Raw genomic sequence first — 25,452 nt, forward strand, 5'->3', positions numbered from 1 at the left:
ACAAATTCACAACACATTAAGGCAGGATTCCCCAATTAGTATTCACTAAGGTCCAAATTCTGTCAACAATACAAAGCCGAGGGCCAACACTTGATGTTATCACAAGTGTTTGTGCTGCTGCTGTTATTATTATTTTTACAATTGCTTTATTGTTTTTTTTAGTGAAATTTCACAAAACAAATATTCCGATTTTTTATTAGTTCTTTTTCTCAGAATTATTAGCCTGTTTTATTTATTCAAACATTTTGATACACAAAACTACACAACTGAGCCTGTTGAAAATAAAAAAAAATAAACAAACAAAAACTTTAACATATTCTAATATTGCTATGGTGTTCGAGCCCCGCCTTTTTAGGGGCGAAGCTGTCCGCTATAAAAGCAGGTGCACAAACACCATTCCTCAGAATTTTCTTCCTTAAAGACTGACTCATCTCTCATCTAGAAGCCCTCTACTGCATAACATCTTCTAGTAGGGGGAGCCCTAGCGCTCAGAATGGTCTCGATGACTTCAGGCGAGACATTTTCTCAGAGAACCACCCTGTTCAGCTAACGCGAAGCCATCAGTAAGAGGCAGGGCCCTTGTTGGCGAACTCTGGCCAGGAATCCCGGGAGCAGAGGAAATGCATACAGGCGCTGCTGCTGTGTTGTCCACCCGCACCAGGACATGGCAGTCTCTCAGATACTGGAGGAACACACCTAGAGTGGGACCCAAGGTGAGGAACCGGGGTCTGAACCATATAAAAAAGGGCATGAAGCATGCGCCACGTAACCCTTATCTGCCTTAGGGGACTGGCCCTTGGATGTAATCCCCTAGCTTTGAGCCACAACTGAAATGGTCTCATGTGAAAAAGGCCCAAAGGAATCACAGAGGATACAGATGCCATGAGACCTTTATTGTTTTTGTTGTTAAAAGTCACAAAACAAATATTCCGATTTTTTATTAGTTCTTTTTCTCAGTATTATTAGTCTGTTTTATTTATCATTATTTATCTCTCAAACTCATCTCTCATCTAGAAGCCCTCTACTGCTTCGCCATCGAATACACGAGTCAGTCTCCGCTCCCCTGCAGTGTTCTGGTGAACATCACCCCACCTCGCTGTTTGACGCTTTGCTGGTGAACAGGCCGCTTCAGCATCCTGATTCCCTGCAGTGCTTCAGCAGGAGTTGTGTATCCTTATAAAGCAATTGTATATTGCATATTGTATGTATATATACAGTATATATATATATATATATATATATACTGTATATATACATACAGTCGCAAGGTCAAGCAGGATGAATTTAGAGTAGGACCTCTAAATTTATGCCTCGCGAGCCCTTCAATGTCAATGCAACATGTCTATGTCTATTCGCCCCTCCCTGGCGAATTCCCCTGAGGAAGGACCTTCTTTCTCAGGGACGGGGCACGCTCTGGCACCCGCACCCAGACCTCTGGATCCTCCACGTCTGGCCCTTGGACAGGATGCGGAAGGTCTAGCCGGTCTACCATCGACCGTCGTAGACACAATCAACCAAGCCAGAGCCCCTTCTACCAGGCATCTTTACGCCCTCAAGTGGCGCCTGTTGCAAATTTGTGTTCTTCCCGGGCTGAAGACGCACAGAGGTGCGCAGTTAGGTTAGTGCTTGTGTTCCTACAGAAGAGGCTGGAGGGGAGGCTGTCCCCCTCCACCCTCAAGGTGTATGTCACCGCCGTCGCGGCTCACCATGACACAACAGACGGCAAGTCTCTGGGTAAGCACGACTTAATTATCAGGTTCCTAAAAGGCGCTCGGAGGCTAACTCCCTCCCGGCCAAGCCTGTTCCCCTCCTGGGATCTCTCAGTGGTCCTTGCGGGCCTCCATCAAGAGGGTCGGGGACCTGCAAATGTTCTCTGTCAGCGACACTTGCCTGGAGTTCGGTCCGGCAGACACATACGTGATCTTAAGACCGTGACCGGGCTACGTGCCCAAGGTTCCTACCACACCCTTCAGGATCAGGTAGAGAACCTGCAAGCGCTGCCCCAGGAGGAGGCAGACCCAGCCCTTTCGTTGCTGTGTCTGGTACGTGCTTTGCGTATCTATCTGGACCGCACGCAGACGTTCTGAGCAGCTCTTTGTCTGCTTCGGGGGACAGCAGAAAGGGAACGCAGTCTCCAAACAGAAGCTGAACCCACTGGGTTGTCTTTGCTATTTCATTGGCTTATCACACCCAGGCCGTACCCCCTTTTTGCGGGTTCGAGGCTGGATCTACCACCGCGCCAACTTTCCCACATAGGTCCTAGACGGGCATTTGATGTATTCGCCACCTTTACCTCCCCTGCAGGGTAGGTGTGGTCTCCGCTGTGTCTTCTCCCCCTGAAAGAATAGGGAACTGGGTAAGACCCCCTTTCCATAATGCATGTAAGGGCCCCGGCCGTAACTGCTCTATGCAAGAAACATAGAGAGAAAAGAGGCCCAGCCAGGCTTGGCCCATTCCCAGGTTGGCAAGCATCACCTTGTTCCCCTCACTAGGGTAACCAGAAGGATTCTGATGACTTTAATGGGGCATTGGGGAAGGGTACGTGCAGCCTGATACAGCTGGTGCGTCTGCACGTAAGAATACCTGCCCGCTTCTGTATCAGCAGTTCACGTACACGGCTCAGTGCATGGCATGATTGAAGTGGGACCTCTAGTGTCGCTTCTCCGACACAACGTGGAGAGAGCGACAGAAGGGGAACGTCTAGGTTACATATGTAACCTCCGTTCCCCGATGGAGGGAACGAGACATTGTGTCTTCCCCGCCACGTCACTGAGCCGAGCCACTTCTGTGGCCGGACCATTTCCGGCTCCTCAGAAAAATCCTGAATGAACTCCCGTATTTGCCCGGCTAAATACCCGTATGTCCGGGGTCGGGATATGCAAATACCGTCTGCCAACTTCTCATTGGCCTTTTTCATAGAACAGCAGTATATATCGGCGCTCAAGAGAGACCCCTAGTGTCGCTACTCCGACACAACTTCTTGTTCCCTCCATTTGGGAAAGGAGGTTACATACGTAACCTAGACGTTTTTCTTATATTTATAAATTACTTGAAGATTGAAGTTTGCAGACACTTCTTATCCAATCAGAGATAGTTTCATAAGTCTATAAGAAAATTAAATGTGAAATAAGGAAAGTTGTGTTTATACTCTATACACAGGCTGATTTCTTTTGATTTTCCCATTATGTCAAGCAAAGAGTCACTGAGTTTGAAGGTACGTCTTAAAATACATCCACAGGTAAACCTCCAATTCTGTACTCCTCCTATAAGAAGCTAATTGGCTAATGGCTTGACATCATTGTCTGGAATTTTCCAAGCTGCTTAAAGGACAGTTAACTTAGTGTATGTAAACTTCTGACTCGCTGGAATTGTGAAACAATCTGTCTGTAAACAATTGTTCGAAAAACTACCCATGTCATGCACAAAGTAGATGTCCTAAATGACTTGTCAAAACAAGGTTGCTAATATGAAATCTGTGGAGTGGTAAAAAAATTTTTTTTAATGACTTCAACCTAAGTGTATGTAAACTTCTTAATTCAACTGTAATTAATTGTGTAATGCATATTATTTAGCAATGAAAGAACAATTTATGGCTCTTAATGTTGCCACTGGCAATCCTTAACTGGATGATCATAAAGTCACATATTCATGTTTTTTTAGATTCTTCGTGTCCGTTGAACTGTAGAGAGAAACAAAGTTTTCAGTGATATACTATACACCATTATTTTGTAAAACTAGCAATAAAAGTCTCACTCATATGTGACCTCTCAAAGCATGGAGTCAGTCCAGGTTTTCCTCTGCTTATGATGAAGTGGTGGAGGGTTTCCAAAACAATGCCAGCCCACTGCAAGCTTCCTTTTAGGGTTATTGAAGACCACAAAGAGTCCTCCATTTTACAGTGTGTTTAAACAATTTGACCAATGTGACACAAATTATTCCAGACAAGCTGACTTTTCCTGCATTCAAAACAATCTTAAACTACCCGAGAAAAATACATTTACATTGGATGAGTTGAATATTATGGATACAAAACACAAACTATTGATAAAATAAAATATTTTGTTAAACTTAAAAGGAATAGTTCACGCAAAAATTTTAATTCTCTCATCATTTACACACCCTGATGCCTTCCCATGTGTATGACTTCCTTCCTTCTGCTGAACACAAATGAAGAGTTTTAAAAGAATATATCATCACTGCATGTCCTCACAATGCAAGTAAATGGTGAGCAGAACTTTGAAGATAAATGAGATTAAGTCTGCATAAACATATTCCATAAGACTCCAGTAGGTTAATAAATGTATTCTGAGGCGTTCCAGTTTGTTTTGAGTGAGAAGAGACCAAAGTATAAAAACTATTTCACTGTACATCTTGCCATTGCAGTCTCTAGACATGATCATGATTTCAAGCTTGATTACACTTCCTAGTGCTTGACACATGTGCAGAGTGCTAGTTGACGCTATAGGACGTGCAATCGGGATTGAAATCAGAGGAGACTTTTATGGGTGCAGAAGGGCACAAGCCTTTATGGGGCCCTAAGCAGAATTTGATTTGGGGCCCCTCGGTGCCGCCAATATGATTGAATATTGTCAATGCTTGATTATTCGCACACTATAAATCTAACACACCCCTTATCAATTGAATTAGTTGTAGCTGTGTTGCTTACAACATACCAATGTCTGCCTGGCATGATTTTACCCTCCTACGGTTTTAATTGTAACAGTAGCACACCTATATTTACCCAATCTTGTTATCCCTCTGTTACCAGTTTTGTGGACTTCCTAGAGAACAATTTGCAGCAGAAGCTGCAGACTGCATAATTTCTTTTTGAATAAGTGAGCCAGCTCCACTTACATTATTCCCCATTCATTTATTTTCTGTAGGTGTAGTGGTAGTGGAAGCTTCGGCCATCAGGTTTTTCAGGGAATGTGAAGTTTTCCTTTATAGGGAGTGGCCCTCTGCTTACCAGATCAGTCCTTTCTGAGTCGGACCGGAGAGATGACAACTCAGCTGGGTCAACTGGAGGAGCTGCTGAGCCATGGTGTAGGCTGGAAGTTGCTAAGGGGGTAGATGTGACATCGATCCCAATGACCACAGAAGTAGAAGGATATATAAGGAAATTACATTAATAATTATAATTAGAAATATTAATCTCAGGATATTCTACAGTAACTGAGCAAATACAAAGGCTGCTGTGCTATTAACTTGCCACATCCGCTGAGGTTGAAACAGACATGGAAGGAACAGTAGGATCAGTGGATGCACGTGCTGGGAAGTGCTCCTCGCCTGCAGTGGATGCACCTGATGAAAGATATATAAAATAATAAAAGCTAGCCATGTTAGATGTCATATTAGAAGGTAATGCAACTGTCTGTCAAAAACAAAAAAAAGGTCTCACAAAAGGCATGGTTTATCCATATAAATATATTGATCTGGTATTGTTGAAAAATCATCATCAGCTGTAGCACTGGCACTTGGGGCAGGTGGTGTTGGTTGTGCCCCACCTCCAAAATATGTCAACAGTGCTCATAGGGAAGTTTCATAAGAGTACATATTTGACAGATCAGAATGTTATTTTCTCAACACAAATTATTATACACAGCAGCAAGTCATCTGTACCCCTAAAACAACAACTCTTAATCTATAACTAGCTAATTGAGGCATAATGATATTGGAATATAATAGCAAAGACCCCAAAATGGTAGACTAATGTAAATAATGTTAAGTTGTTATCAGTACCAAGTTTATGGAACAGAAGCTTATTTTTATTACAAAAAATATATACCCAGGAAAGTTATTTTTACACAGAAGACAAAAACTTCAATCTAAATAACTAGCTAAGTAATATGTTGTACTATAATATATTAAGATGTCAAGGCTATTTACGGATGTTTAATCAAACTTTCCTAAAAAAGAAGATATGCTACATAGGCTATGTTAACTAACTAGCCAGCTAATGTTAGCTCATAACAAAGCCTAGCTATTTAACATACCTTTATCTTGCTGTTTATCTCATCCTTCTGTTTTCTTCTTTTTCCTTTTCTCTGCACCAGAGATGTCCTTTTTTGTGACATTGCTGTTTTGCTGTCTGAATGTGCTTGCATCCTGCAGCCCGTTAACATAAATATTGCGTTTTTGTAAATTTACCATTGTCCATTCATTGACAGTATATCACAAAAACAAAATCAAGCTGTCATTTCATGTGCTCTTGGGGGCCCCCTGGTGGCCACGGGGTCCTAAGCAGCCGCTTAGTTTGCTTATGCTTTGGGCCGGCAACGCATTAAACGTAATCATTTCTTTTTGTGCATATTCACATGTTTTGTGGTATTTGGCATCAAATTAACTTTAAAGTTTAATTTTAATAAAAATATTTATTAAATGTTTTATAAATAAAATATAGTAAAAATATCAACTGAAATTTAAAAATACAAGAAAACCCATTTTTAATCCACTGTCTATTAATTCTCTGAGTGGCAATTACAAGAAATGTCCAATAGAGGGCATCCAAGCTCCATTGTTGAATAATTTCCACTGATCTATATAGATCAGTGATAATTTCCAACATTTCTGAGTCTGAGTCCAGAATGGGCGGGGACCACTGATCTATATATATCTATTTCATGAGTTCATGAGTTGTTTGAGGACTTTTGCAGTCAAATCCCATAAAAAAATGCAAACAATGTGTCCCCACTCAATATATACATCAACTGAGGTGCGGATGCAATCTTTGTTAAGAACCTTTAACCCTTTCCAGCCGGAGCTTTCAAATTTGGGTACAGTTATTCCCATGGTTCCTGTCTCAGTGTCTTCGCAGTCCAATCACCGATTTTATTTCTGAAATCTGCCCAGATACTCATGACAATATAAGCTAAAGGCACATGTGATTGGTTAAGGGTTTACTGAATAATAAATGTATCATCATCCACAGACATATCATGGGAGATTTACTCCAGTGTTGGATTTACTGCTTCAGATTGAAAACTGAGACTATCTTTCAAGGTAAGACACGTTATTTAACATGTGTTGTCAATATTGTCTATTGAAAGTCAAATGTTTTAGTTAAAAAGCATTTATTTGTACGACTAATGCTTGTTATTTCTTATTTTTAAGCAAATTTCTGTGAAACTTGCTAAATAAACATTAGCTAGCAATACTATGTAAATGTTTTACTAAATATCAATAACTTATTTTTGCCAATGTTGTCGCTTGTGAAAAATCCACCTGAAGTAATGTGAGGCAGAGAACAGATGCTGTTCAGACCTTTTTTTCTTTTGACACTGTTCAGTCATTTTTAGATATTCTAATCTAAAGGCCTTGGCGATGCTAAATTGTGAAGCTTTTGAGTTTTCACTGCACGGCGTGGGCGTGATGTTCTGACAAATTTCGATGTTTTGCCATGAAAAAGGAAGTTGTTTCAATCTGCCCCAAACTTCACATGTTTTATAATGAATGCATCTACGGAACAATATTCAGTTATAGTCATAGCGCCACCTAATGGCAACAGCCAATTCCAGGTCTTGTACTTTAACAAATTCCTCCCAGAAATTTTATCATATCAACATTATATTTAGTCAGTCTTAATCTAAAGGCCTTGGTGATGAGTTTTCGTTGAAGGGCGTGTCCGTGTGACCTGACAAATTTAGATATGAAACAAGTTTTTGAGGCCTAAACATGCTCAAAAACTTATGAAACTTTGCACACATCTCAAAAGTCGGGAAAATGTTCATCTGATGCTGGTTTTAGGATGTATTGTGGCAAAATGGCTCGATATCGCCACCTACAAAAATTCAATGACGCAGCCCTCACGCCATGCTTTACCTACAGGTAAGATCAGTGGGCATGTTTAACATTTCAACACGTGCAAAAAAGTATCTTAGAACCATATCCTCAACCTAACAGTAAGTCAGCCATTGTGATTTTTCGCTTCAATTTTTGCCATTTCCAGGCCTCGTACTTTAACAAACTCCTAGATTAAATCAGATCGACATCATATTCAGTCAGTCTAAGCTAAAGGCCTTTGCAATGCTAATTTGTGAAGCGTTTGAGTTTTCTTTGAATGGCGTGTCCGTGGCAGCAAAGTTTGAAGTTTCGCCATGAAAAATGAAGTTGTTGTAACTCAAACATACAGAGTCCAATCTGCCCCAAACTTCACATGTTTTATAAGAGTCCCAGCCTGAGCACTTCCATATGCCAATATTCAGTTGTAGTTATAGCGCCACCTACTGGCAACAGGAAATGACATGTTTTACACTGTGATACACTCTTAACAACATTTAAGTGCTAAAAAATGCACACAAAAAATGACATTCCCCTGGCACAGCAGCCTCAACGTGCTTCAGGGTGCGAGGGCCCGTTCATTGCTGCTTGCAGCTTTAAATTAATTTGTAATTAATTAGTTTACATTTCAATTGAAAACGCTACACAAAAGGGATTTTGGCTGCACTGAAACATGTAGAGTGTTATGACTAGGTCAAGCATTAATATATTGCTCTTGCCCAAATGCTGGTAAACAGTTACAATGCTTGCTTTAGTGAAATATTGCACTCTGACAGTTCCAGTCACAGTATGTGAAAGAAACAGTGACAGTTATGTAAAAGGTCAACCATCCCACTATAAGGAGACGAAGACAAATTAAGAATAAACAGAGAGGGGTTCGTGGAGAGAAACAGAGATTGTGTATGAGTTAAACATAGCCTGATAATGTTATGCCAGATTACACCACAACAATGCATTTGAGCTGATACAAGACTTAAATTGCTGAAAAAGGAGGAGTAACAGAAAGGCAATAGAGTCCTGGACATTCTCGAGTACCAGCAGACAGATCGAAAGTCCTTCAGAAATACATCTCTGAAAGAAAATATTTTCAACAAGACTGTGTGCTCAGGTAGGTTTGTTTTAGCTCTTTTTTTTTTACCTTCACCTTGTCTCCCCGAACTGGAACAGAATTTCTATTGGGCAATTTAAGATCCAATTGGATTTTTCAACAACACAGACATTTTGAAACCTCGACATCCAAGATGCTTATCTTGGCTTATCTATGTCTAATCAAGGAAAACATATTTGTATATTACATTGTAAATTTAAAAGTAAATAATTTAACTCAGATTTAATTCCTGGTCATCCTCTGTTTAGACTGTATTGCTGTAAGTGCGTTAATAATAATGGTATTACAAATATTATTTAATAAGATATACACTTGTTTATAATCTTATTTGTATATTAATGCTAGTTTTTATTGATTTGCATGGTGTAAATTAAATAAGACTGTTTACTAAGAACCAAATAAGTTATTTCATAAAGTCGAGATCGGGAGAGATTTAAAGTTCCGCCGGATGATGCGCACTCTAACACGGAGACGCTCGTCTCTCACCCCCGCTGTCTGCAGTTGCAACGTGTAGCATCATTGATGAGATCATCATAAGATCAATCTTATATGAAAAATAACATTAAAATTACAACAACAATTTTAGTGGTTTGATTGAACCACACTTTTATATCCAGTTTCCTTTTTAAAAGAGTTTATACAAAGTACGACATCCTGCTTACATGTCCCTGTTTGTTTGGACAATCTTATTTTCGTGAACATTTTTATGTTCTTATTTATTGTTCTATTTTATTTAGGTGAAATATTGAGAAAATAAGTTTGTAGTAATGCAAATATATTATTTCATATTTAAAACACATTTATAGTTGTTGTTGTTGCTAGTTTGTATGTTTGAGTTGAGAAATACACATTTCAGCATTATTATTTGTGCATTTTCCTTGATAACCAAGCAAGTTGACTCATGTTACCATTTGTTTATTATATCGCATATCGCAATATTAGCCTCAATAATCGCAATATGACTTTTTTCCCAAATCGTGCAGCCCTAGTATGAATGCAAACTTTAATACAGTGAAAAAGAAGACACTCTATTACCAAAACATAAATATTTATAAATAAATTAAATTTCCCAACATCCTTTTGAATGTCTATGTACTAAAATAAAATATTTGATGCTATGAGTACATGAGTGTACCTTCATTTGCTATTACTATTATTTTGAATGGCCATTGAAATTGAAGTAGGGTGATAACAATTTCACCTGGTCGCAAAAGTAGTCCGTTAATTTATCTGATGAACTTTCACCTTTTGCTGACCCTAAAGAAAACCTGTGCTTCTAAATCACTTGCATAAGTGCAGCTTTACATGTCATACATTATGCTTCCCACTAATCTCGATCTGGATGAAAGCATGAATGGGAATTTTGTGTTCAGATCTTCTGTAAATTTGCACTTTCGTTTGGGCATTGTTTCCACACAGCTGTCATTTGCTGCTACTGTCAAGCAACTGTTTGATGCCCGAACACAACAGCTCTCGTTCCCTGAGAGATTGACAGGAAGGAATTTGGCCAATAGTTACTGCAAGCTTCTTATAATCGGCCAAATGGTGTGCGAGAAGGCGGGACTTACAAAGAGTGGTTAAAGCAATGCAAATAATGCGCGCAAACACAATTAAGAAGTAGATCAGATGCACATCATAATGTAACTAATGTCGAATCTCGGACATTTCCGCACTCGCATATGCAAATGAAATGACCAGCATCTTAAAGGTACTCTGCATACTAATACAATGCATGTAAATACATTGTCTTAATCGTTACAGAACGGTCATATTTTTTTTTTACCAAGTAAATTAATCTTAGATCATAATTTCTTTTTTTTCTAGTAAAATCTTTGACATTAGAGCAAAAAAATTTTATTTATAATTTATAATCATTTGTGTATTGCTTTCCTGTAAATATCTGAAAATCCTTAAAAAAAGATAAATTAGATTAATCTTATTTTAGAAACAGCACAGCATAAGATATTTAGGTTTTTCAGAGAATGTATTTTAACATGTGTATTTTGTCTTACTGTACTGACAGAGATTTTATAGTCAAAACAAGTGAAAACATCTAGAAGTAATCCAAAGTATTTAGAATACGTTACTGACATTGAGTAATCTAACAGAATATGTTACAAATTACATTTTACAGCATGTATTCTGTAATCTGCAGTGGAATACACTTCAAAATAACCCTCCCAACCCTGAGCATATGATGTCATATGGGTGGACAAAAAACATTTTATAAAATAATTTATTTGTTTCATAGTAAACAGTCTCATTTAATTTACAAAAATATCAATATTAAATTAATTATATGAATATAAATATATAAATAATCATTGTTATTATTATTATTAGTAGTTATAATAGCAATAATAATAATAATATAGTCGTATTTTTCCTTTTTTTAAAAGAATGTCTTATTAATTAATGTCTATTTTTTTCAATAACATTACATAACAATAACATTTTGAAACTTTTACCACCCGGATGCTCATCTAAGCTTATCTATTTCCAATCAAAAACAATCACTTGTATATCACACAGTTAATAAATGAATATGTTTATTTGAGTTTTGTTTGGGTGTGATGTAGAGTTTGAAATTAAAAGTACACACAAGACTTATGTGCTACTGTTCTATATACACACAGTCTCTATATATTTACACAGTGGCCAGAGTAGTATTTTGAAATGATTATGTCAGCCAGAATATTATTACATTTTGATTAAAGATTACGAAAACAAAAAATATTTTTCTTTGTAATAACATGCACTGTTGATTCTTGCGCGACAAGACCAGGAGGCACATTAAGAAGAGAAATATCCAAAAGCGCCAAAAGCAAGTTGTAAAGTAAGTTGTTTTAAGTTGTAAGTGATGTTATACAGTCAACCGGAATGCATATTTTATTAACCATATGTCCTAATTAAAATTCCAACTCTAAACCTAATCTTCTGTTAAGATAAAAATTTAAATTTAGTACAATGCAACCTCCGTGTCCCGCTCATCATTGATTAGGTAAGTGCTGTTACTCTCTGGTCTCTAAGGATGCTTGTTCAAAGTGCTATCACTTGTGCCACAGGAATATTTAGACACATTTGAATTGTCACTGTTAGAAGCCACGTGTCAGTAACTCACCATCAGAATAGTGTTTTGGAAGGCATTTACTCTTAGTTGTTTCATGATTGGAACGCAGTCCAATCAGTCAAAATGCAAGTACATACCCCCTAAGAATTTTCCCTGTGTGTCTTTGTTGTAACCTCTGCAGGTATTTCCTTGTCATCAATGATCCTGCTCAACTGCTCCTCACCAGAGTCCTTGTACGTAACAGTGAACGCATCATGGTGCCCCAAAGAGGAAGAGTGTCTCAGCGCAGAGGACCTGGTAGACCTTTGCCTGAGCCGCAGTGCTTACCTGGAGAAATACCTGGGCCCTTGCCGTTCACGTCTCTTTCTGCCTGTGTGCATCACCTACCTGCTCATCTTTGTAGTTGGAGTGCTGGGCAACAGCTTGACTTGCATTGTCATCGCCCGTCACCCCGTAATGCGCACAACAACAAACTTCTATCTGTTCAGCTTGGCCATTTCTGACCTCCTTGTGCTCCTGCTCGGTCTTCCATATGAGCTGTATGAACTCTGGAGCAACTATCCATTCATGTTTGGTGTTGCAGGTTGCTATTTCAAGACCTACTTGTTCGAGACTGTCTGCTTTGCTTCTGTGCTCAACGTGACCGCGTTGAGTGCAGAGCGCTACAGGGCAGTCATGCATCCCCTTCATGCTAAACATGTAGCGACAAATGCTCATGCTAAGCGTCTGATAATTGCATTATGGGCCATCTCTCTGTTATGTGCATTGCCCAATACCAGTCTGCATGGAGTAGCAACGTTGCAACCCTATTTTGGACTCACCTTCCCCGAATCGGCGGTCTGCACCCTGGTACATGATACTTGGATCTACAACCTATTGGTGCAGGTGACGGCAATGCTGTTCTTCATACTTCCAATGCTAACCATCAGTGTGCTATATGTGCTGATCGGCCTGCAGTTGCATCGGGGAGGGATGTGTTTTGATTTAAAGACTGGAATAAATCATGACAGGCTGCATCAGAGGAAGCGTCATCGGCAAGTCAATAAAATGCTCTGTGAGTTCCATTCCAGTGCTATGCTTTTGGACAATTGTAAAGTTAATTACTGTAGGCCATTAAGGGTTACCTGGGTCACAGTGTTTAAACATTTTGGGGAACTAACTTACAAATGGCTTTCTTGAATTTTTCATATTATACTCTGCATATAAAGCTGGGATGAGTATTTTAACAAAACAATATACACAATTCAGATTTAATGTAACGTTAAAGGAATGTTCTGGGTTCAATACAAGTTAATCTCAGCCAACAGCATTTGTGGCATAATGTTGATTACAATGATTACTTGCCTTTTTCTGTAAAAAAGGTTACAGTGAGAAACTTAAGCCCAAAGTATACTTTAGTTTTGACGCGAACGCTTAAGGTCTGCATACAATCGAACATTAGCTTTTCAAAGTTTACTTAATTTGACTCCACGCATACACAAGTGGTTGGTGCATGCACGCTACGACTGATATGATATTCTGGACTATTCGAGTTTAGACACAGATGTCTTTTTATTCTTCTGACTCAAGGTATCTTCTGACCTCCTCACATACACACGTTCTTGACGTGCACATCCACTGATGTTGTTTTCACATTCATCTCCTGTTGTTTAGCAGCAATTAAATGGTCTTCTAGCACTTCTTCGTGACAGCAACAGCTCAATTGTGAGTGTTGCCACCTTGTGGACCCAATATGTAGTGCAAATAATTCCAGGCGCATGCAAATTTTGCACATTCAAAGATGCGTGGTTGAAAAATCGAGCTAGGAGCGTTAGCACTCAGCTAAACCTGGATGCTTAGCATTCGTGTCTGACCGAAGTAAACTTTGGGCTGTACAATGAAAGTGAATTGGGCCAATTTTTAGAGGGTGTAGAGGCAAACATTTATAAAAGTACTTCTATTAATTGATCTGTTAAAACATTTATTATTTGAGCTGTAAAATTGTTTAAATCTGAAATTTTTTTTTTTTTTTGGTCATGGCAATGAACTTGTAATATTGGATACCACTTTACACAGAAAAGAATATTAAGTGATTTTATAACACTAAAGTCATGTTATCATGCATTTTATTTATGTCGTTGTAACAGAGCTCAATGGAAAGGAGGAGGCGGGAACCGGACGAAGCATCAAAGTAATGTTTTTAATAAACTTAAGCACAAAAACAATAAATAACACGCATACAGGGCAGCTGCCTGTAGCTCTCTCTCTCAAACTGCTGCATCTTGTTGTACCTATCCCTCTCCTCGGCTGATTAGCCCGATTTGGGGCTTGGCGTGCGTAGTCAAGGCCCGGCCCCGCCCTCCTCCTTGTCACAGTCATGTGGCTATACTTTTTAAAGTATTTTATGAGTATTTTAACATTTACGGATTGACCCCATTCATTTCCATTGTAAGTGCCTCACTGAAACCCAGATTTTTTCATTTTTATTTAAAGGGTATTAGTATCAGTCTACAAACATTTGTGTGGCAATCAACATAATGTCATAAATGCTGTTGATTGATCTTAACTTGTATTGGACCTGGAATACTACAGACCAATTTAGTCCTGGGTTAAAGTACACACAAAAATGAAAATTCTGTCATTGGTTACTTACCCTCATACCATTCCAAACTCAAATACTGTTGTTTTCCTTGTGGAATAGAAAAGATAAATTTTTGAAGAATCTTGATATATCTCTTTTCCTAACAATGACAATTCATACCCACATGCTGCCAAGGACTAAAAAGAAAAAAAACAATATCAAGATGCATCATGCTGACGTCATTGATTCTCATGTTTCTCGTGACAGATCATCATTGATGTCTAACCTGCCACAATATCCATGGCAAAAAATATAATCAAATGGGTTTGGAATGGCATAAGGGTGAATAAATGATGACAGACTTTTCATTTTTGTTCAGTTATTCCTATGAGATAACCATAGTGGATTTACACAGATGGACAAGCAGTTATCAAAACAGATTGAATGTTTGATGCATGCTGCATTCATCCGATCAAAGTTATTAATCAATGTTATGAATGTTCAGTACAGTGAGAATGTCTTCAGAAATAATGCCATTAATAGTTTTCATTTATCAGTTTACATCATACAAATTCAGTAAACCTAAAGCTAAATCAATATTTGGTGGGACCACCTTTGCCTTCAAAACAGCACCAGTTCTCCTAGGTACACCTGGACACAGTTTTTCTTAGTTGTTGGCAGATAGGATGTTCCAAGCTTACTGGAGAATTCACCACAGTTCTTCTGTATATTTTAGGTTGTCTCAATTGCTTCTGTCCCTTCATGTAATCCCAGACTTGTTGGGAGTCTAAAATGTATATTTACTAGAATTGACACACTAAAATTGGAGAAATAAATAACCATCTTAAGACAAATGTTTTTGTAAAACTTAATATGTGCTTAAGACTTTTGTTAATGCAGGCTACTAATGTAAAGTGTGAAATCTCTTAAAAAATGGCCCTGGGCTAAGAATTTAAACCATGAGAAGCCCATTGGACTTTGCAAAGCTGAGATGTGTCATCATTTCTACTTCTGAATATTTTTCTCTAAATATCAAGCAAGGTCATGAAAAGAGATTAAATGAGCATTGAGAGCTTTGCCTTCAATCCACCTCCCTCTTCATGTAAACACCACACTTTTAATAATGACAGATTCTTGTCATGTGGTTCATGTAAGGTTTTGCAATTCTAGAAACATGTGGAGCTTTGTTTAGAATAATCCTGATAAACTGAAAATATCCATCTGTGCTTTCACATCTTCTTGTCATGTTATTGTAAATACAAGGGAATGTGATTTACTTATAGCATCTTTCTACATCTGGCTTATTGTAATATCTGCTCAGCACTACACTGTGCGGCCAACCTTAATTTCAACATATGCTTAAAGAAACAAAATACTTTGGACTAGTATTGCATTCTTAAGGTAATAAACACTCTCAGTTGCACACATTTGTGCCAAGAGTAACAATTTGTTTTATTGTGATTGCATTAGATAAAATATCAAACCAAAGGCATCTCCAAACGAATGATGCCAGGACCTTTTCTCAGAGCCATTTTTGCAATGGTGTTTAACCAACTGGTCACAAGGGGATTTTTAGTGGATGTATGAAGTCATCTCCCCTCATATTTGCACAGGTGTCCTAGCAGAGTAACCACAAGTCCATCACATTAACTACAGGCATGTTCCACTATTGGAATGGTGTGCATGTGCAATATTTCTTTAAAGTAAATTCAACTGGTTCCATTGGTTTAACATTTTATAATATCGTTTTTTTTAAAGGAATAGTTCACCCAAAATTGAAAATTATGTCATCATCACTGTATAATGTATGTTCTCTTTTCTAATGTTTTACAGGTGCATTAGTGATTGTGTTTGGAATCTGCTGGGTGCCTTTTCACACTGATCGTGTCATGTGGAGCTACATTAAGAATTGGACTGTGGAACAGCACCATGTCTATGAGTATGTGCATCTTCTCTCTGGTGTCTTCTTCTACTTGGGATCAGTGGTCAATCCCATCCTATATAACCTCATGTCTTCCCGCTTCAGAGAGATGTTCCGTGAGGTGATGTTTCAGAAAGACCACCGTCAGCTATCCATCAGTAAAGTCACATTACGCAGTGTTGTCTCTGCCTCGCTCTCTGCCTCTCATTCAGTCTCATTTTCTGTCAAATTCAATGCACGTGGGTTGCCACAATCTCTTTAAAAACTCAGTTATTGTATCCCAATGCCAGAGATGTGAAATTGTATTTGTCAAATGTACAACTACATACAGTAGAAGGCACTAGACAGCATGTTTTTCTACAAGCTTCCGTTTAAAGTATGCACTTGTGCTGTATATGAGATAATAAAATAGCAGGTTTAGTCTGTGTGAATTATATTGCTGAATTTGAACAACCATTTTAAAGTTATTATGTATTTAATTGAGTGGTTCTGTTGCAATAAGCATTGACTAGAAGTTTTACCTAGACCCTTCTAAACTGTTTCCCAGATGGTAAAAGGGAAAACAGGTAATGACTGGGCTGACTGGGGTCTTTTAGAGTGGACTTGGCCTTTCTTAGACATCAGTCTGAATAAATATCCCGGCTCATGGCCAGTTATCGTCGGCACCTTCAAGTCCTTGCATTCTCACATGGAGCTTAATGGCTTAACAGACAGTGCTTTTGTACAAAGGCACTTCTGAAGTGAACTGGTTTCAGACAGGCTTCCAAGGCAACATAACATCATGTCTGGTGGTCTAGAACAAATTTAAGTGAACTAAAGAGATAACCAAGCAAATATTTATAGCAATAGACCACCCAAAATTGAAAATGTTTTCATACTTACCCTCACATTGTTCCAAAATCTCATATTGGCTTTTTTACATAGAAATGCAAGTGGATGGTGATTTATGCTGCCAAGCTCCAAAATGACTCATGCACTATCCTCTAAGTCTTCTGAAGTTTTACAATAGCTTTGTGTGAGGAACAGATGGCATTTTAAATTGTTGTTCAACAATGTTCCACCTGCAATAGCTCTTAAGTCTCATTTGCTATCAAGTTTTTCAAACATGTTACATTGCGACTGGTCACGTAATGCTCAAGAACCAGTGGTGTTTTTGGTGTTATTACATTGACCCTTTTCTGTTCAGTTACTGACAAGCAGCTGTTCCCATCAGACATTTTTACATAATTTCACATTTGTTTACGTTCTCCCATCGTGCAACCGATAGTGTGTAGCTTCAGTAGCATTTGGGACCCAGGTTCTCAACCCCTGTTGAAACCAGCTAGTAATCACATTCACATTAACAAAGATGAGTGATTTGAGGTTGCATTTTTCTTGTAAGAATGCGGGCCCTATTTTAAGAATGCAAGCATTCAGCACAACGCTGTGCCTTAAAACATAAGTGCAAAGTCAATGGGCATGGCCATGAAGGTTTGGTATTTTCACGCAAGCATGCGCTAAGTCTAGGTGCAAGAGGGTTCGGAAATTGTATGTGCAAAAAGGCTGTATCAAGTACAAATGTTTCTTCTTTGGTTATTCCAGCATCTGCATCTTATTATACTGTATAGTCTATTCCCTCAAGCACAAGCGATATAAACAAAGACAGCACATACCTTAGAAATTGTTAGTCTAAATGGACTGTATGCAGTGAATTAAAAGAATAGAATTATGGACTTAGAGTCTTTCGTGCATTAACTGCATCCTTGATGAATGTCAGGCATTTTTCTATAACAGTGACGCACCTTTTATATGAATGGAAAATGTGGTTCTCATCAAAATTTGGATGTATGCTCCATCAAAATATAGAGAATGTAAGTATCATTAAGCATTTTCATCTACTGACACACAAATCATGGCTAGTATTAACAGCGATTGTATCGGCACGCACTTCACTTCTACCTGTAGAATTTTGAAAATGTTAATTAATTTATCGAAAACAAGACAAATTTGTCCAAATATATTTCTAAATTCAAATGAAAAGAAAATATAATCAAAATAACGAAGTGATTAAAAAATCATACCAAATTCAAACATTTTACTCTGTTCAACTTCTTCGACGGCCCCTTTTGAAGTGACTTAAAAATCACTCTACGACAATGTGAAGAAAAATACCAATATAAATTAGATCATAAATACAATTATAAAAATAAACATAATGCTAATAATTGAAAAATAAGTCATGACATTTAGATAGTTTAACGCAATCTAATAATTTAGTTTTTTTTCTTAAAACGGCTTTGACAGTGATTTTTAGGAACTTAATTTAATGTTCCACTTTATTTTAAGAGTTTGGACATGAGGGGGGCCTGGTTAGCTTAGTGAGCATTGATGTTGACTACCACCCCTGGAGTTGTGAGTTCGAATTCAGGGCGTGCTGAGTGACTCCAGCCAGGTCTCCTAAGCAAACAAATTGGCCCGGTTGCTAGGGAGGGTAGAGTCGCATGGGATAACCTCCTTGTGGTCGTGATTAGGGGTTCTCACTCTCAATGTGGTGTTGAGTTTGGACATAATTTTTTTTTCACCACTTCTTTTTTACATACAATCCACCCACAGTTTGCGCACTTACACCCACAGTAGCACAAACACTCCCACCCACGACCAATTGTGCTTTGTACTGGCACAAATATTGCACTTAGAATTAGCACTCTCACGAAAATTGGATAAGACTTTGCGTACAGTCGTTATGTGTAGCGCTGCGCTTTGTGCACTCACGATAATAGAGCCCTGCATTTTTACTCCACTGGTGATTAGGTTGGGATTTGGGGGTAGACTTAATTAAACTTGCTTTTGGCGCCACTCTGTGGACATTTCACCTGGAATCTGGAGCTCATACTGTACATGCCCATAATTCCAACAACACTTCCATTTTGGGCTACTGGAGGCAGTGCTTCTAGTTTGATAAACAAAGACTGTGGTTAGCGTAAGAACGGTCAAGCTACTGTTTCAGAATTCACAGTGAAATGTGTAAAGGTGACATGCTTTAACACAACAATTAGATTTGTCAGAGGAAATGTATTCCATGAATTTTGGTCTGTACCTCACACAAAATTGTATGACTTGGAATATAGCGCACTAGTCATTTTGGGGCTTCGCAATGACTTGTTGCTGTAAGTCAAAGTATATATGGAGCCAGTTATCTAACACAATGTGGCATAATTAAGTTAACATATTAGTGATGCCATTAAATATAATTTGGCCTTATATAGAAATTTACCAGTAAGCTTCTCATCATTCTCACTGAAAATATCCTTTCAGAGCTTTGAATGTAATCACTGGAGATTTCATAACAACATGGAATCTAGCTTATGATGAGGTCATATTAGACAAGTTTTGTTTATATAATTATGTTCAGTGGTTTTAGTTTCAAGTTTTACTGGCCACATGCATAACCATTCACAGTATGACATGTAGTGAAATTCTTGGTACGACTTTTCTCCCCACAGTTAGTGAGCATTTAGAGAATGTACAATGACTCACTTATGACATATATGGCAACTTTACCTCTACTCTGTAGGAATGTAATAATAACAGCACTCAAAAAAATAAAAAAGTTAAATTAACTTAATAAAATTGAGGAAAACTATTCCATGTAATTAAAATAAAATAACAAAAATGATTTGATCTAGTCTTGTTGTATGAACATAGTTTTATTTTGTCAAATCCCCTAGTTTAAAAGTCAGAAGTCATAATTGTAATTATATATATTAAATTATATACCGTAACTTTAACCATCTTTAGCTTTTGACCAAATCACTTGTTATTGCAATTGTACAGATTTGTGAGATCATATTCTCATGTAGTCGAGATTGCACATGAGTTTTGAAAAGCTTTTTAATACAGTTGAAGTCAGAAGTTTACTTTAACTTTGTTAGTATTTGGGTGCATTGCCTTTAAATTGTTTAACTTGGGTAGCTTTCCACAAGCTTCTCACAATAAGTTGCTGGAATTTTGGCCCATTCCACCAGACACAACTGCTGTAACTGAGTCAGGTTTGTAGGCCTCGTTGCTCGCACACACTTTTTCAGTTCTGCCTTTGTGATGGCCACTCCAATACCTTGACTTTGTTGTCCTTAAGCCATTTTGCCACAACTTTGGAGGTATGCTTGGGGTCATTGTCCATTTGGAAGAACCATTTGCAACAAACATTAACTTCCTGGCTGTTGTCTTGAGATGTTGCTTCAATATATCCACATAATTTTCCTTCATCACGATGCCATTTATTTTGTGAAGTGTACCAGTCCCTCCTGCAGCAAAGCACCCCCATGCTTCAAGGTTAAGATGGTGTTCATCGGCTTGCAAGCCTCACAATTATTCCTCCAAACTTTACGATGGTAATTATGGCCAAACAGTTCATTTTTTGTTTCATCAGACCAGAGGATATTTCTCCAAAAAGATATTTGTCCCCATGTGCGCTTGCAAACTGTATTGTGGCTTTTTTTAAATGGTGGTTTTGGAGCAGTGGCTTCTTCCTTTCTGAGCAGCGTTTCAGGTTATGTTGATATAGGACTCGTTTTACTGTGGATATAGATACTTGTCTACCCGTTTCCTCCAGCATCTTCACAAGGTCCTTTGCTGTTTTTCAGGAATTGATCTGCACATTTTGCACCAAACCACGTTAATCTCTAGGAGACTGAATAAAAGCTCCTTCCTGAGCTGTATGATGGCTGCATGGTCCCATGGTGTTTATACTTGTGTATTATTATTTGTACAGATGAACGTGGTACCTTCAGGCATTTGGAAATTGCTCCAACGGATGAATCAGACTTGTGGAGGTCCACAAAAAAAAAAAAAATCTGAGGTCTTGAAAGATTTCTTTTGATTTTCCTATGATGTCAAGCAAAGTGGCACTAAGTTAGGCCTTAAAATACATCGACAGGTACTCCTCCAATTGACTCCAATTAGCCTATCAGAAGATAATTGGCTAATTGCCTAAAGGCTTGACAGCAAGCTAATTAAAAGGCACAGTTAACTTAGTGTATGTAAAAATCTGATCCACTGTAATTGTGATATAGTCCATTAAAAGTGAAACAATCTGTCTGTAAACAATTGTTGGAAAAATTATTTGTGACATGCACAAAGTAGATGTCCTAAACAACTTGCCAAAACAATAGTTTACTAATATGAAATCTGTGGAGTGGTTAAAAAAATAGTTTCATTGACTTAAGACCACCTAAGTGTATGTAAAACTGGACTTCAACTGTAGGTGTTTAACAACCAAGCCAGAAATAACAATGACGGTGACAACCAAACACCTCATGACACATAACTAAAAGGATCAAGAAACACAACATCAGTGCAAATACTGCAATAAATGTTAACTTTAAAACATTAATTAACTATTTTTCTACTCATGTCACACTGCATGGTGGGAAACTGGCATCTAGAATGGCCAACAAAAATGATTCATGTTGTTTGAACACAAATGGTTTATGTAAACTTCCAATTTACAAATGTAAGTGTATTGCGTGCTATGAAATGAAGTTGTGGCAAAACGTTCAATGATTTTTGCAGTAGCTCATTTTAATTAAATTGAACAAGCAGCAACAATCCATTTTGAGTGTACTTGTGAATGTTGAATAATCCAAATATATTCAAAAAAGTAATGGTTTACTCAGAATGAGCTTAAGAATTGTTTACTTGACCTTTACATTTTACAGATGCTTATATGCAAAACTGAAGTACCCTATTTGCAGGGACAGTCAAGCAGCCAAGGATATGTCTTACTGAAGGGTAGAAAGACTCCATGGTTTATGGTCACCTCCAAATCTGGGGATTTATCCATATGCTGTACTTCACAGATGCAGCAGAGCCCAGTTTATAATTTGTTCAAATTATGAACTACATTTCGATTTTTCAGCCATGAAACTATACTCAGATCAGTCATGTACATAAATGTCATATTTTTGCTAAATGTATTTTTCAAAGTAATCTATAGCCTACTTTTAATGTCTGACGTGCAGCAATAAACAAAAATTCAGTTGTAATTTTCCACATTTAATCTATTATAAATGCAATACTTTTGTAAGCAAATAATTTGTTTTAATGATTATATTAACACATTTTATTGTGTGCTTTGAGTGACTGTCTTGTTAAGTGACCTCTGACCTGTTTTAATTTATTTATTTGCTGAAGGGAAAATGTATGGTTTGGGGAAAAAATCTAAACATTGTAATCTTGAAATAGCAAGATTTGTTTAAACCATTGTTGAGTCATTGCACTCATTTTATAGCCTGCTGTAATATATTAAAATGTAATTATATATGATATCACTGCCTACAAGCATAATTCTATCAAGAGTGTAATTGTAAAACTGGTATAAATCAGAGACGTTGGTTTGCCAAACTCTGATATATTGCAAGAACAATTTATCCTTTTTCTCATTCCAAAACCATTCATTTCAGCCTTATGATCCAGAGAATGAGGTAAGAAAAGGGAAAAGGGATTTTACATTCAACACTCAGATCTATGGAAGATAAAACATTGTGTAAATACAGGTAATACAGTTTTTAAAAAGTTGCTCTTTTGGCATAAAGTATAAATGTGTTATAAATTATCTTTTAACTACACCAAAAGATCGAATAATTATAAAACAAACACTTTTCAAGGTTGATGAATTACAGACTGTTTTTCCCACCCACTGAGAGAGGTCTTGGTAGTTTTGTTTTTAAGAGTCAGATCTTGAGGACAAGAAATTATTCATATGAATGCTGGTTGATATAGCACCAGTCCCTTTTTGTGTGTTTTTTGTTTATTATTATTTATGTTATCACCTTCAACTGTCTGGAATAAATCAGTGAAGTGGTTAAAAAGCTGAAGTATGTCACTTCTGCACCACTCGCGGCACCAAACGGAATTGCAAAAATAAACTTTGGTCTCAAAACAGCTTTCTGAATATGACCCCCATCTGCTGTTGGTCAAACAAAGAGATAGTCCCGCCCCCAACTCATGCAATTGGTTGAGTAACATTGTTGGGGTTGGAAAAACCGGGTCGTTCAAAACGGAGCAATTTTCATAGTAAAAACACAGTGTTTACAGTTTGAGAAAATTAACCGAAGAATGTCTACTTATAGCTATATAGCCTAGTTGTCTCTGAATATTAAGCTGGGATAGAAGAAAGTATTTTAACACAGCAAAATTTACATACTTCAGCATTAATGATTACAATCCCTACCATTTCAAAAGTTCACTTCAAAAAGTCCAACACAATTTAGAATTTTTTTTGGATGTTGTTAATGTATTGGAAGCAATTGGATGCATTGGGTGCTATTAGCATTACAACTACAGTGAGGAAAATAAGTATTTGAACACCCTGCTATTTTGCAAGTTCTCCCATTTAGAAATCATGGAGGGGTCTGAAATTGTCATCGTAGGTGCATGTCCACTGTGAGAGACATAATAAAAAAAAAAAATCCAGAAATCACAATGTATGATTTTTTAACTATTTATTTGTATGATACAGCTGCAAATAAGTATTTGAACACCTGAGAAAATCAATGTTAATATTTGGTACAGCAGCCTTTGTTTGCAATTACAGAGGTCAAACGTTTCCTGTAGTTTTTCACCAGGTTTGCACACACTGCAGGAGGGATTTTGGCCCACTCCTCCACACAGATCTCTCTAGATCAGTCAGGTTTCTGGGCTGTCACTGAGAAACACGGAGTTTGAGCTCCCTCCAAAGATTCTCTATTGGGTTTAGGTCTGGAGACTGGCTAGGCCACGCCAGAACCTTGATATGCTTCTTACAGAGCCACTCCTTGGTTATCCTGGCTGTGTGCTTCGGGTCATTGTCATGTTGGAAGACCCAGCCTCGACCCATCTTCAATGCTCTAACTGAGGGAAGGAGGTTGTTCCCCAAAATCTTGCAATACATGGCCCCGGTCATCCTCTCCTTAATACAGTGCAGTCGCCCTGTCCCATGTGCAGAAAAACACCCCCAAAGCATGATGCTACCACCCCCATGCTTCACAGTAGGGATGGTGTTCTTGGGATGGTACTCATCATTCTTCTTCCTCCAAACACGGTTAGTGGAATTATGACCAAAAAGTTCTGTTTTGGTCTCATCTGACCACATGACTTTCTCCCATGACTCCTCTGGATCATCCAAATGGTCATTGGCAAACTTAAGACGGGCCTTGACATGTGCTGGTTTAAGCAGGGGAACCTTCCGTGCCATGCATGATTTCAAACCATGACGTCTTAGTGTATTACCAACAGTAACCTTGGAAACGGTGGTCCAGCTCTTTTCAGGTCATTGACCAGCTCCTCCCGTGTAGTTCTGGGCTGATTTCTCACCTTTCTTAGGATCATTGAGACCCCACGAGGTGAGATCTTGCATGGAGCCCCAGTCCGAGGGAGATTGACAGTCATGTTTAGCTTCTTCCATTTTCTAATGATTGCTCCAACAGTGGACCTTTTTTCACCAAGCTGCTTGGCAATTTCCCCGTAGCCCTTTCCAGCCTTGTGGAGGTGTACAATTTTGTCTCTAGTGTCTTTGGACAGCTCTTTGGTCTTGGCCATATTAGTAGTTGGATTCTTACTGATTGTATGGGGTGGACAGGTGTCTTTATGCAGCTAACGACCTCAAACAGGTGCATCTAATTTAGGATAATAAATGGAGTGGAGGTGGACATTTTAAAGGCAGACTAACAGGTCTTTGAGGGTCAGAATTCTAGCTGATAGACAGGTGTTCGAATACTTATTTGCAGCTGTATCATACAAATAAATAGTTAAAAAATCATACATTGTGATTTCTGGATTTTTTTTTTTAGATTATGTCTCTCACAGTGGACATGCACCTACGATGACAATTTCAGACCCCTCCATGATTTCTAAGTGGGAGAACTTGCAAAATAGCAGGGTGTTCAAATACTTATTTTCCTCACTGTATATGCGCTACTAACCGCTTTGAGAAAGATAAGGGGTTAGCAGACACTTTACTAATAACAGGAACAAAAATGCCAATGTTATAAATGTATGCA

The 25,452-nt window shown here is 38.1% G+C and overlaps 1 protein-coding gene across 3 annotated transcripts; it reads left to right on the plus strand.

The window, feature by feature from the left end:
* The first annotated feature begins 6,949 nt into the window (after positions 1 to 6,949).
* On the plus strand, positions 6,950 to 17,123 carry nmur1b (neuromedin U receptor 1b). 3 transcript variants are annotated; one of them, XM_052133547.1, is made up of 3 exons: positions 6,950 to 6,999; positions 12,136 to 13,008; positions 16,348 to 17,123. In XM_052133547.1, exons 2-3 carry the CDS (start codon positions 12,153 to 12,155, stop codon positions 16,695 to 16,697), a joined length of 1,206 nt encoding a protein of 401 aa, XP_051989507.1. In that variant the 5' UTR covers positions 6,950 to 6,999; positions 12,136 to 12,152; the 3' UTR covers positions 16,698 to 17,123. The 3 variants fall into 3 exon arrangements, with proteins under 3 accessions (XP_051989507.1, XP_051989506.1, XP_051989508.1); XM_052133546.1 differs by lacking the exon at positions 6,950 to 6,999 and adding an exon at positions 8,799 to 8,884; XM_052133548.1 differs by lacking the exon at positions 6,950 to 6,999 and adding an exon at positions 10,512 to 10,592.
* The last annotated feature ends 8,329 nt before the right edge of the window (positions 17,124 to 25,452 follow it).

Source organism: Xyrauchen texanus, chromosome 9 (genome assembly GCF_025860055.1).
Source record: "Xyrauchen texanus isolate HMW12.3.18 chromosome 9, RBS_HiC_50CHRs, whole genome shotgun sequence".
Taxonomy (NCBI): domain Eukaryota; kingdom Metazoa; phylum Chordata; class Actinopteri; order Cypriniformes; family Catostomidae; genus Xyrauchen; species Xyrauchen texanus.

Coding starts and splice junctions, on each gene's coding strand:
- nmur1b (XM_052133547.1), top strand. CDS start 12,153: ATGATCCTGCTCAACTGCTCCTCACCAGAGTCCTTGTACGTAACAGTG. Junction 13,009..16,347: donor GCAAGTCAATAAAATGCTCT/GTGAGTTCCATT, acceptor AATGTTTTACAG/GTGCATTAGTGATTGTGTTT.